At 43.0% G+C, this 12,017-nt stretch overlaps 3 protein-coding genes and 1 long non-coding RNA gene across 5 annotated transcripts; 2 read left to right on the forward strand and 2 right to left on the reverse strand.

Moving 5' to 3' along the window:
* Nucleotides 1–204: 204 nt before the first annotated feature.
* On the reverse strand, nucleotides 205–851 carry LOC122756896. Its single transcript, XR_006356752.1, has 2 exons — nucleotides 814–851; nucleotides 205–760 (listed from the first exon to the last, which is right to left on the reverse strand). It is a non-coding gene; the product is annotated as an uncharacterized LOC122756896 (long non-coding RNA).
* A 2,842-nt stretch (nucleotides 852–3,693) lies between these two features.
* LOC6572619 (esterase B1) lies at nucleotides 3,694–6,308 on the reverse strand. Its single transcript, XM_001998689.4, has 3 exons — nucleotides 5,948–6,308; nucleotides 5,242–5,708; nucleotides 3,694–5,180 (listed from the first exon to the last, which is right to left on the reverse strand). The coding sequence occupies exons 1-3, from the start codon at nucleotides 5,992–5,994 to the stop codon at nucleotides 3,994–3,996; spliced, it is 1,701 nt and encodes a 566-aa protein (XP_001998725.1). The 5' UTR covers nucleotides 5,995–6,308; the 3' UTR covers nucleotides 3,694–3,993.
* A 1,038-nt stretch (nucleotides 6,309–7,346) lies between these two features.
* On the forward strand, nucleotides 7,347–9,525 carry LOC6572618 (esterase B1). Its single transcript, XM_001998688.4, has 4 exons — nucleotides 7,347–7,632; nucleotides 7,710–7,983; nucleotides 8,051–8,947; nucleotides 9,008–9,525. The coding sequence occupies exons 1-4, from the start codon at nucleotides 7,625–7,627 to the stop codon at nucleotides 9,461–9,463; spliced, it is 1,635 nt and encodes a 544-aa protein (XP_001998724.1). The 5' UTR covers nucleotides 7,347–7,624; the 3' UTR covers nucleotides 9,464–9,525.
* Nucleotides 9,526–9,630: 105 nt separating this feature from the next.
* On the forward strand, nucleotides 9,631–11,784 carry LOC6572617 (esterase B1). 2 transcript variants are annotated; one of them, XM_001998687.4, is made up of 4 exons: nucleotides 9,631–9,902; nucleotides 9,963–10,239; nucleotides 10,295–10,445; nucleotides 10,498–11,784. In XM_001998687.4, the coding sequence occupies exons 1-4, from the start codon at nucleotides 9,895–9,897 to the stop codon at nucleotides 11,682–11,684; spliced, it is 1,623 nt and encodes a 540-aa protein (XP_001998723.1). In that variant the 5' UTR covers nucleotides 9,631–9,894; the 3' UTR covers nucleotides 11,685–11,784. The 2 variants fall into 2 exon arrangements, with proteins under 2 accessions (XP_001998723.1, XP_015022008.1); XM_015166522.3 differs by having other exon boundaries at nucleotides 9,966–10,239.
* Nucleotides 11,785–12,017: the final 233 nt, after the last annotated feature.

A 12,017-nucleotide genomic window follows, 5' to 3' on the forward strand; every position in this document is an offset into this window, starting at 1 on the left:
TCTCTCTCTCTCTCTCTCTACATCGCACTCTTTCGCTCTTTTAGCTGAAAATTAAAGTGCGCGCAAGTGTAATTAAGTACTTGAGCAATACGCAAAATCCTTGCGAGTGGGAGAGCAAATAAAAAGGACTCTGGCAAGCATTAACCCAAAATGCTTATTGCCATTTCTCACCAGCCCAGTCGACTGTAAATGGGTTAAACTCCATAAGGATTTATGACAATTTTTAATTAACAGTCGAAGCTCAAAGCTTAAAGCGCAGAATGCAAACATTTTTAACTAAAATAAATGCAAAAAAAAATAAAGACCTTATTTATTTGATAGGTCATCAAAATTTCACTTGTTTGCAATTTTCATAATTTGAATTTCGCTTTCATTTTGGGAGCTGGAAAGTTCAGCAATTTGTATCGACATTGTTAACATTTTTTGCTCTCACATTTTTGGCATTCGTTGGCGGCACTCGGCAAACTTTTATTGGCGCTCACACGCACGCACATTTTTCGCATTGATTGGGATTTGTTGTTGTTGTAAAATTGTGAGGTAAAAGTTGAAAAGTTGACAACAAACAGCCATAATTGATAAGTGCAAAAAGTTGAACTGCACGCAAATTAAGAGTGAAGCAGAACAACCTTCCAATGGCATTGCCGTGACACGTGTGCACTGATTTATTTGATGCTGGCAATGCTGACACTCATATGATATCATTTGCATTCGTTAGCTTTTGAATGTCTTTGACTGTGTATATGTGGTTGTGCTGCCAGGGCTGAAAATAAGTTGAATATGTGTTGGCAATGCGATAATAGAGAGAATACTTACACATGTATATTAAAAAATGTTCTTAAGGAATATACTTTTTATACTCATTCACGAAAGTGAATTAGTATATTGGTTTTGTGCAATGTCCGTCTTGCTGTCCGTCCGTCTGTCCGTCTGTCCGTCTGTCCGTATGAACGCAATCTATTTCGGCGCTATTGAAGCTAGAGACTTGAAATTTGGAACACATACTCGTGTATATCTCCGATTTATAAAGTGTTAAAATTTTCCCGATCCGCCCACTAGGGGCGTGGCAAATCGGAAAATGCATTTTCCGATATACCAGAAATCATGTTTGTTGAAGAGCTAGAAAGCTGAAATTTGGTATGTAGGTCCGCGTTGACCACCCAAGATCACGAGCTATGGCGGATATATCTACGCCCATTGGGGGCGTGGCAAATCGGATAAAACTGTATCTCTTAAAGTTGTAAACCTAGAATGCTGAAATTTTGCACGTCAGCTAATGGTATGATTCTATAAAGTCTAAAGATAAATTATAAGTCTACGCACATTGGGGGCGTGGCAAATCGGACCTGAAGATATAGTGATTTTTTAAATTGTCCTATATTTTGGACACTATTGATGGCAGAGACCTCAAATTTTGTATATATACTCGAACTGATCACCCAAGACCAAAAAGTTTTGTCGGATATATGTCCGCCCACAGGGGGCGTGGCAAACCGCAAAAGTTTATATCTCCTAAAGTATAATAGCTAGAAGCTTCAAATTTGGATAGTTGAGTTACTGGTAGCCTTCCCTATCGATTCCCCAAAAATAATTTTTACGTCTCTTTAGGGGCGTGGCATATCGAAAAATACCCTGTAATTTTCACATTTCTTGAGGGTAAGCATTCAAACTTTGCAGTTAGGGTACCGTTATCTCTTTCTAAAAACTGACCAAAAATGAGGTGTCTACGCCCAGTTGGGGCGTGGCAAATCGGAAAAACCTGTATATTCTACAGTATTAGAGCGAAACTTAACTACTAAATTGTTGATGGGATGTGAATGAGTATTCCGCAGTCGGTAACGTCCGACTGCAACGTTCTTACTTGTTATAAATAGCACACTGTGTTTTATAACATTTCACACTAGCAAAATACAATAGTCGATTTTAGTCGTAGCACCGTTTAAATTTCAATTATTGAATTAACACTTTTTAATTAATATCATTTACCAAAAATAATAATAAAATAATTAACACTTGTTAATAAACCTAAAAGTAAAAAAATAATAATCAAATAATATAAAAATAAATAAAAATAAAATTGACCATCAATACAAGCTTATTGCCATGTGTATTTAAATATTATTATTGTATGCATCAAAATTCGGATTACCTTGTGTTGCCAGCTCCTCATTTGTTTGATTCTTGCTTTGCTGCACATGATACATCAAGCGAGAATTAAGGGAATGTAATGAAACACTTTTAAATGGCTTTGGTATTCTATTAAAATTCCTAGCAATTATGCGTATTAGTATAAACAAAATAAGAGTACATTTTCTTAAACTATTTATTATGTGCTCACTCAATAAATTTATTTCAATATGTAACTATTTCATTAAATTTCGAATTGCCTGCCATGTCCACATTTTAGACGTATAAATATAAACGGAATAATATAATTATTACTCTTGCATTTATATTCTAATTGCCCAGCCAGCTCTTCAACATTTTTGTATGTTGGCAACGCTGCGCATGCAAGTGTATTCATTGTATGTACATAATGAGAAATTGAAAAAAGTCCATAAAACAATTTTTAGTTGAGAAATTTATGAAGGCTATAATAAATAATGCAAATATAATTCAAATAATAATAAAAAAAATTATTTGAATAAAACTATGGTAGAAATACAATTGCTAGTAAGGCACACACACATCAACATCTGTGTTTGCAGCATTTAAATGTGTAAAATGATTGAAAATTGAATAGAAATAAATTAATATAAAATGTAGACTTTAAATACATTTTATTTGTATTTAAATTGCACACAAATTTGTCTTTTTATGCTGTCACCTCTAATTGTAGCAAAGACAATAACAAAATCTGTTCGACTGTTCTTGGGTTTCCTTTTATTATGCGAGAAAATTTATTTGTCTAGCACAAGTCACTCACATACTCACTCACTCACACACACAGACAAACAATTGTTTTTCGGCGTCTGCGCGCATTTCTAAGAAAACGTGAGACGCCCCACAATTGCGACTTCTTCAAAAATATTTACAATGCCAGTCGGCAGACGCCACATACGATTTTAAACAAAAGCAATTAAAGTAAATAAGGCGGCCGATCAAATTTATTTACACTCGAGTTGATTAGGAATCAACTCAGTTAAGTTCTTGAATAGTCAAATTCTGCACTTACCCTTACGAATAATTCCATCAATTCCTTTCGTTGATTCTATTCCACTGCTCCAAGCTAATCTAATAAAGTTAATATATAATATTTTAGTTAATTATTTTTCACATATTTCCCATATCCAGAAGCTGATCTGTTCACTCTGACTTCCAAACGGAAAAGAACAATTTAAGCAGAACCGGAAGTTCGTAAAATAATCGACTTCAGAGTTGCATTCGACTATAGCAAATTTCGATCAGAATGGGCTTACAGCGGTCCACACACGTCACAGCAAATGTCGAAATGTCGTAGCGTGTAGGGCAGCCCTAATGAAGGAATTGCATCAAGCTTTACGACTGTTAGATATGAACACGAACCAGAGATATGAATTAGATATGGTTAGTGATATCTCTGGTTAGTGGTGATATGAATTACCCATGTTGACCCTTTGGAACTTGATATACTTGATATCCTATGATATATATATTATTAACATTTTTTTTTTTTTAATTTTATATTATGTAATATTTATATAAGCTTTTTTATAATTATTTTACTTTTAAATTTTTAATAAACTCCATTCATTAAATATAAAACATTTAGATTAACCTTTTTAAATTGTCATACATTAGTTTTAAATTCAAAGAGTTACTTTTTCATATTAAAAATTTGTATTAGCTTAACGGGGAATTTTGATAGACCTTAGTAACAACATTGCCATCGCACGATACTTGACGAGTTCGTACATACATACATACACACACATACAGAGATATAGTCTAGAAGACTATCGTCTGTTGGTTAGGTATTTACGCACATGAGATTTGAATTTCTAGTACTGGAATAGCTCAATAGAGAGCGTCTTTGTCGTAGAATGTGTCCCATATGGCCAGCGCCTGGGCCTCGGGCAGAGCCATCATTTCCATCTCGGCACTGATGTTCAGGCAGTTGTGAGCTCGATCCGGAGTCAGCTGCACTGGCATCCACTTGCTGGAGTCGGTGGCCCAGCAGTTGGGATCACTGTTGGCCGCAAAGGCTGTCCACATGCCCACCATGCGCTGGATGGTCAGATATTCCGGCGAGGATTTCCTCAGCTTGGTGGCCAGCACATTGTAGAAGAGATAGGAGAGATCGTCACCGTGAGAAACGCCGCGCACACGCTCGCCGCAGACGAGCCAGCGAAACTGATTGAAGTGCGGCGAGTCGAAGTCGAAGCGATAGAGGTAGGTGGGCGTGTCCGACGCATAGGTCAGCCGAGCCATTACCATGCGATGCAGATCGTGCCAGATTTGCCGATGTGAGAATATGTCGAGCGCCTCGAATAGCTTCATGCTTTGCCGCTGCTCGTCCCCGAAGTAGAGCTGCTTGAGCCTGCGCACCAGCTGCTCCACTTGCTCCGGCGTGCTCGACTCGCTCACCTCGCGCGGAATAATATTGTGGAAGTTCGTCATCACCCAGGGATCGTTGCGCACCAGCTGGTACGAGAAGAGGCCCTCGAACGAGTTGCCGCCCACAATCAGCGGCAAGCTATTGCCCCAGGCGCTGGCCAGCATCTCCTTGTGCGGCTTGGGCACCACGCAGTGCTCGCTCTCATAGGGCTCCACTATGGGGCCGAAGGCGTACAGATAGAAGCTCCGCAACTCATCCTGCGTCACAACCGCCTGGTCGTGCGAGGCGATTTTCCGTGCCGATGCCTTGGTCAGGTATCGCAGCACATCCTCCTCCGCATCGCTGCCCTTGTAGCCCATCTGGCGGGCCAGCCTCAAGGCCCAGTTGCGATCCGGCGTATCCGCCCAGGCGGACAGCGCACACCCCGACTGCAATATGGCCTTGTGGAATAGGCCGCGCGACTGCTCCGTGGTCATCATGATGTGCGTGGATGCGGCGCCCGCACTCTCGCCCATGAGTGTTATGTTGTTCGGGTCGCCGTTGAAGTGCGCAATGTTCTGGCTGATCCAGCGCAGCGCTTGCACCTGATCCTTCAGTCCGGCGTTGCCCGGCACATCCAGCTTCGGGTCCTTCAAGCTCAGAAAGCCTGTCGACGTAGAGCTTATAGACTTTGGATTTTATAGGCTTCGTCCTCAGTCCCCACTTACCCAGCGCGCCCAGCCTGTAGCTTATGGTGACCAGCACGACGTTCTGCTTCATAAAGTAGTCCGGACTGTAGATATCCCGGGAGGCCTCGCCCTTCTGAAAGCCGCCGCCATAGATCCACACCATGACGGGCAGCGGCTTCTCCGATCGCAGACTCTTTGCGTACACATTCAGATAGAGGCAATCCTCGGAGCCCTCTATCAGGCCCAGCACCATGTTGCGCTGCAGCGGCTTCTCGGCGTACGTGGTACAGTTGCGTACATTCTTCCACGGGTCCGGCGGCTGGGGTGCACGAAAGCGCAGCTCACCCAGCGGCGGCTTGGCATAGGGTATGCCCTCGAAGGCATAGTACAGCTCCTGGTCGTAGACGGTCTTGCGCTGCAGGCCCCGCACCCGGCCATAGTTGGTGGCCACGACGACCGTGTGGCTGGTGGACAGGCGATATTGCTGCACCTTGTGGCCGACAAATCTATGGGGAGTGGCGGGCAAAGAGATTACAAATGGTCACAGTAGATAACAGAGTCAAAGAGGTGGAATGGGATGCGACGCGACACGCCGGGTTACTGATTGCTGCCTCGCTGTGGTCCAGGTCCAACGTTCAAGATCATTAAGTCGCAATCTGTATGCCCGATTCATGCTGATATACGAATTGTCGCTCGATCACCGACTGCCGAATACCCTGTATATATTCTGATTCGCTGTACTCACTTGGCGCTCATCTGCAGCAGCTTGGGAAACCCGATGTGGACATCCATTGCTATTGCTCCTCGATGTCTGTATGTATGCGTGCGTATCTATGCATGCATGCACATAAGTACATATGTATGTATGTATGCACCTGTATCTAGCCTGTTTCGAATATTATGTATTGATATTTTCGAAATTCGATAGATTTCGAATCGTTTGCTCTGCTTGTTTCAATTCTATCGGCCGTTGCAATGCAATTAAAACAATTTCGCGCCGTTGCCGGCAAATTGAGCATTGCTAGTGATCTGCCTATGAATTTATATATGTGTATATATGTTTGTATGCTTTTTCCCCCATATGTGTGCAGCGTACTCTGAACGTCTGGTCGAAACTTATCTCTCCGACTCTCATTTCTAATAGAAAATCCTACTTTCAGCGAAATAAAAATAGATTCGGCTGATGAGCGATTAACATTGACGCCTTATCATCGCATTAACAGCGCTCGCAGCTTAACAGCTGTTAATCCATTTGCAGTGGCTTGTGCATTGTCGTGAGCTTTATGCTTTCATGACACATACAAATACAGCGACTGGCGTTGGAGACTCGAATTTTTACTTATTATATTCAAGCTAAACTGTTGTTGTAATTAAAATACCTCTAGCTTCTTAATAAAGCTTTTGCATTTATTTTGGTGCTTTTTTATTACATTAGCAGCAGTTCGCTAAAAGTTTGGTTTTGCTATCAAGTATTATAATATGTGGCTTATTTTGATATTAAATAAAATGTACAAAGTCTGAATTAAAAATAAAATTACAACATTTTATAAGCAGCAATTTCAGCAATTTGAAATCTATTTACGAATTATCTTAATGAGATGTGGTTAAAAATTATATAAATATCTGTCATATCACAATATTTAGTTAAATTAAAAAAAAAAAACAAAGCTTTACGTGGTTATAAAGATATATAAAATTAAACCACAAATCATGTTGACTCATAAAATTCGTATACTTTCTGCAACTGAGCACAGCCGTAATCTCACAGTGTAGTCGACATTCAAGTGTATTTGAATCAGCAAAAATTCTCTCTCTCCAGGGCTGCAGTAACACAGAAAGTGTGGGCTGAAATAATAAAAATAATGTATTGCCAATATATATTTAACACGCAATGTAAACTATAGTTTTTAATAAAATTATTTAACTGAAAAAATGTATATTAAATAAATAATTTATACACATTTCACGCTGGCCACTTTGAGTTGATTGTAAACAATGGCAGTGCAGCCCTGGTATGAGCAGTCGCTCATTTCGCCGAAGCATACACCAAAGAGAGCGTCGCGTGCATTGCTGATAAATAACAGCAACAAAAGCAACGACAACAACCGTTACGATCAGAGTCGCAGACAATTTGTCAGTATTTTAATGTAGTTTTTAACGAGAACAAACAAAGCAGCTAACTCAAAATCAGCTGTGTGTAATATTTTAAAAGTACATATTACAGATAATTTCTTTTACTGGCGCTCTGCTTTGCACTCATTGCCAAGCCAGTTTATGAGGTGTTTTAGGCGGTCGAGAGTCTGCAATATATCGCAATAAATGCTTTTATCTAGATAAAAGCAAGAGGTGCGCCATAAATAAAAACAAAACCAGCAACACGTCACCCAGGCAGACTAGACGTAAGCTCGCAAAGGCGCAGAACATGCCGCGGTGAGTAGCTGGCGCAGTTCCATTACAATAACTGTAAATATAAATACATATAAGTTATATTCTAATATCGTTTGCAGTCCAGTTGAAACCGTTGTACAGACCAAAAGTGGGCCCGTTGTGGGCAAACACTGTACGAGCATCTACGGCGATGATTACGTCAGCTTCGAGCGCATACCGTATGCGCGTCCGCCGCTCGGGGTGCTCCGCTTCAAGGCGCCGATGCCGGTGGTGGCGTGGAAGCAGCCGCTCATCTGCAGGCAGAAGGGCGAGAAGCCGCTGCAGTTCAATCAATACACGCAGCAGCTGGAGGGCGTGGAGAACTGTCTGTACCTCAATGTCTATGTGAAGTCTGTGAGTGACTCGAGTGATCTAATACTGTTATTGAAATAACGCTAATTGTGCATTCACCTGCATACAGATGAAGACGGAGGCGCCGTTGCCGATGATTGTTTTCTTCTTTGGCGGTGGCTTCGAGAAGGGCGACCCCACCACGGACCTGCACAGTCCCGACTATTTTATGATGAGAAATGTGGTCGTGGTCACCGTCTCGTATCGCGTGGGTCCACTTGGCTTTCTCAGCCTCAACGATCCCGCTGCGGGTGCGCCTGGCAATGCGGGCCTAAAGGATCAGCTAATGGCGCTCAGGTGGATCACAGAGAATGCACTCTGCTTCAATGCGGACGCCAAGAATGTAACGGCATTTGGCGAGAGCGCTGGCGCCGCCTCTGTACACTATCTGATGTTGAATCCGCAAGCCGAGGGCCTCTTCCACAAGGCCATTATGCAGTCGGGCAATGTGCTGTGCTCCTGGGCGCAATGCTCGGTGCCCAATTTGGCGCGACGTCTCGCCGAGCATTTGGGCATGAAGAAGATCGAGAACGCGTCAGACTTCAAGGTCTTGGAGTTCCTGCAGGGTCTGCCCGGCGATGCTCTGGTGAAGCCGTATCTCCTGAGCGAAGCAGAAAATTTGGACGATTGTGTGTTTCAGTTTGGGCCCGTCGTAGAGCCCTATGCCACCGAACACTGCATGATAAGCAAGCCGCCCGTCGAGCTGCTCGCCGATGCCTGGGGCAATAAGATACCAGTGCTGATGAGCGGCACCTCCTTCGAGGGCTTGCTGATGTACGGCCGTGTGCATATGTCGCCGTATTTGCTCACCAGCCTCAAGAACCAGCCGGAGCATCTGCTGCCGCTGGAGCTGAAGCGATCGCTGCCACAATCACTGGCCCGCACGCTGGGCAAGCGAATACAGTTCACGCACTTCCGGGATAAGCCGCTGGAGCTGCTACCAGACACCGTGGCGGCGTATTGTGAGGTGAGTGTAGATGGAGATCGATATCAAGGCATGTTCTCACGTGAATATAATTCCTTTCAGTACGCCAGCTACAAGGTCTTTTGGCATCCCATCATGCGCACTATAAGGTCGCGCATAGAAAGAGCCACGGCGCCCACCTATCTATATCGGTTCGACTTCGACTCCTCCACATTCAATCATCAGCGTCTGAAGTATTGCGGCGACAAGATGCGTGGCGTGGCCCACGTGGATGATCACTCGTATATTTGGTACGGCGACTTCTCCTGGAAGCTGGACAAGCACACGGCCGAGTTCCAAACTATCGAACGCATGATCGACATCCTGACCACCTTCGCCAGCACCTCAGATCCGAATTGCAAGAGCGTTGAGGAAGCCATAACCAAAGCCACCTGGGCGCCATTGAGTCAAAAGAATATGAAATGCTTGAATATTGGAGAGCATTTGAGAATCATCGAGCTGCCGGAGATAGCCAAGTTGAGAGTGTGGGATAACGTCTATAAGACCAAGGCCAAATAACTCTCCACTGATTTCCAAATTGACAGTCATTAAATTACCTGTATATTGAACTTTTCACGATATATCAAGTGTATCAATAGATTGATTAGCTAGTCTAGTGCAAGTGTTAGTCCAACACTGTCAGGTATGGCGAGGTCATTGAGATTGGCTAAAGATTAAGCCAATGACATAATTATGAGAGCTCTTTAGGCTGGCTTGTATGTACATATGTATATATAATTCACCAGTTATTTTATATGCTTCATACTATTTATGTAGTTGGTATAAAACTGTTATAATATTTCAAAAGTTTGATTAGCTTATCATCACTTCTTTATCACTTAAGTAAAATACTATCTAATCGAATGCGTTCACGGATTTCAATCTACTATAAATGGTTTATTTAGGAGCTAATCATACATTCTTTGCAGTTAGTTAACTCAGAGCTCGAAATGGAAAGGTATTAGCATGTTTCGTTGCGATTCAAGTTCCATTATTGACACATATTTGTTCTCTGCAGCAGTGAATCTTCTCCCGTGGTGCAAACCACTCATGGCCACGTACGTGGAGCACTGTTAACTACGCTCTACGATGACCTGTACTACAGCTTCGATGGCATACCCTACGCTGAACCACCATTGGGTGAGCTACGATTCAGAGAGCCACAGGACGCGAAGCCCTGGCGAGGCACTCTTGACTGTACTGTTCCGAAGGACAAATGTTTCCAAGTAGGAAGTATTTCACAGCAAATTGAGGGCAGCGAGGATTGCCTTTATCTGAATATCGCGGCGAAAAGTGTGAGTAGTCCATCAGCTATAGGAAAACGAATTAATCATGATTTATGCTAAACAGTTGAGAAGCGAAAAGCCTTTGCCTGTGATGGTATATGTACATGGAGGCATGTTTAGGACCGGAGACGCAACCAGGCGTAGCCTTGGACCTGACTACTTGATGCGCGAGCAGGTGATATACGTAAGCATTGGCTATCGCCTGGGTCCATTTGGTTGGTACACAAGACACATTTGTGATGCAAACATAATGCTAAATCTTCTCAGGCTTTTTAAGCTTTGCGGATCCGTCTCTGCGCATACCCGGTAATGCTGGGGTAAAGGATATTATTCTAGCCCTGAAGTGGATCAAGGCAAACGTGGGTAGCTTCAATGGGGATGCGAACAACATTACGCTCTTTGGGCACAGCTCGGGTAGCTGTATAGTGCATTTGCTGACGATGAGTCCCCAGGCAGAAGGCCTATTCCACAAGGCCATACTGATGGCTGGACATCAGCTCGAAATATATAATGATCCAGACGTAGAGTATAAGTTGGCGAGGCACTTGGGCTATGAGGGCGAGAAGAACGATATTGATGTATTCAAGTTCATAAATGCTACGGATCCAGAGCTGTTGATTCGGTCAGATTATCGGTCTCTGTATGAGCGAACGCAGAGTCCCATACTCTTTTTACCCCGTGTAGAGTATTATGCCACTCCCACTGCTGTGGTACTCGAACAGCCGCGTGCTCTGCAGGGCAGTGCTTGGGGCAATCGTCTGCCCTTCATGATGGGTTGCACCAGCAGCGAGGGACTGATCCAGGCCATGTTTACTGTTAAAAAGGATCCGGAAGTGCTGAAGTTTCATAAGGATCATCCAGAGTTCATGCTGCCGGCCTACATACGGCATGGCTGTGCCCCCGACATTGCTCGCCACCTTGGCGGTATGCTGGTCAAGAAGTTCTGTGGCGTGAATATCACGTATGTGAACAAGTGGCATTTCCAGTCGATCGCTGACCTCTTCACCCACCACATGCTGCACTATCAGGACCGACTGCTCAAGGCGCGACTGAAATATAGCCAGGCTGCTAATTACCTATATCGCTTCGACGTTGATTCCCCTGACTTTAATTTTTATCGGGTGCGCTTTTTCGGAAAGGACAGCCATGGTGCTGTGCATGCTGATGAACTGGGCTATCTCTTCAAACTGCCGGCTGCATTCAAACTAGAGAAGACTCGACCGGAGTACGCGGTCATCTGCCGTTTTGTAGCTCTGTTTACGGAGTTTGCTCGCAGCTCCAATCCAAATGGACCGCTCACCAAGCAGCTGGTTGACTGGCGGCCCGTAACTAAAGAAGAACCCACAAAGTGCCTCAACATAAATGAGCAACTCAAGTTTATCACACAGCCGGAATCTTTGAAATTGAAATTCTATGAGCAGTTGTACTTGAGTGCCGAAATGGATTTAATTTAATGAAAACTGAACTTTTCATAAGATAAGATAAGATATAATGGAATGTATATGGCTGAAGAGCCCATTGGACCACAAATAAAAAAATCAGCACATCATCTAATGACTGTTTATGCTCATGGTTTTACCTTAATACTAATCCAGACTTCATAGGGATTCTAACAGCTTTTTATGTGCGTTTTTTGTTTATACCATAAAGAATTTGTGCTACTATCTAAAAAAAAAAAAAAAAAAATAATAATAAAAAGAAAATAACTATCTCTATTTGTTTTTCTGATTTACTAAATATGTTCATTAGGTATTTTAAAAATATTATCTTCATTGTGAGATTAGTTA

Source organism: Drosophila mojavensis, unplaced genomic scaffold (genome assembly GCF_018153725.1).
Source record: "Drosophila mojavensis isolate 15081-1352.22 unplaced genomic scaffold, ASM1815372v1 contig_19, whole genome shotgun sequence".
Classification (NCBI taxonomy): domain Eukaryota; kingdom Metazoa; phylum Arthropoda; class Insecta; order Diptera; family Drosophilidae; genus Drosophila; species Drosophila mojavensis.

Coding starts and splice junctions, on each gene's coding strand:
- LOC6572619 (XM_001998689.4), bottom strand. CDS start 5,994: ATGGATGTCCACATCGGGTTTCCCAAGCTGCTGCAGATGAGCGCCAA. Junction 5,709..5,947: donor CTGCTGCAGATGAGCGCCAA/GTGAGTACAGCG, acceptor CACTCCCCATAG/ATTTGTCGGCCACAAGGTGC. Junction 5,181..5,241: donor CTACAGGCTGGGCGCGCTGG/GTAAGTGGGGAC, acceptor CTACGTCGACAG/GCTTTCTGAGCTTGAAGGAC.
- LOC6572618 (XM_001998688.4), top strand. Junction 7,984..8,050: donor TCAATGTCTATGTGAAGTCT/GTGAGTGACTCG, acceptor ACCTGCATACAG/ATGAAGACGGAGGCGCCGTT. Junction 8,948..9,007: donor CCGTGGCGGCGTATTGTGAG/GTGAGTGTAGAT, acceptor AATTCCTTTCAG/TACGCCAGCTACAAGGTCTT.
- LOC6572617 (XM_001998687.4), top strand. Junction 10,240..10,294: donor TGAATATCGCGGCGAAAAGT/GTGAGTAGTCCA, acceptor TATGCTAAACAG/TTGAGAAGCGAAAAGCCTTT. Junction 10,446..10,497: donor CTATCGCCTGGGTCCATTTG/GTTGGTACACAA, acceptor AAATCTTCTCAG/GCTTTTTAAGCTTTGCGGAT.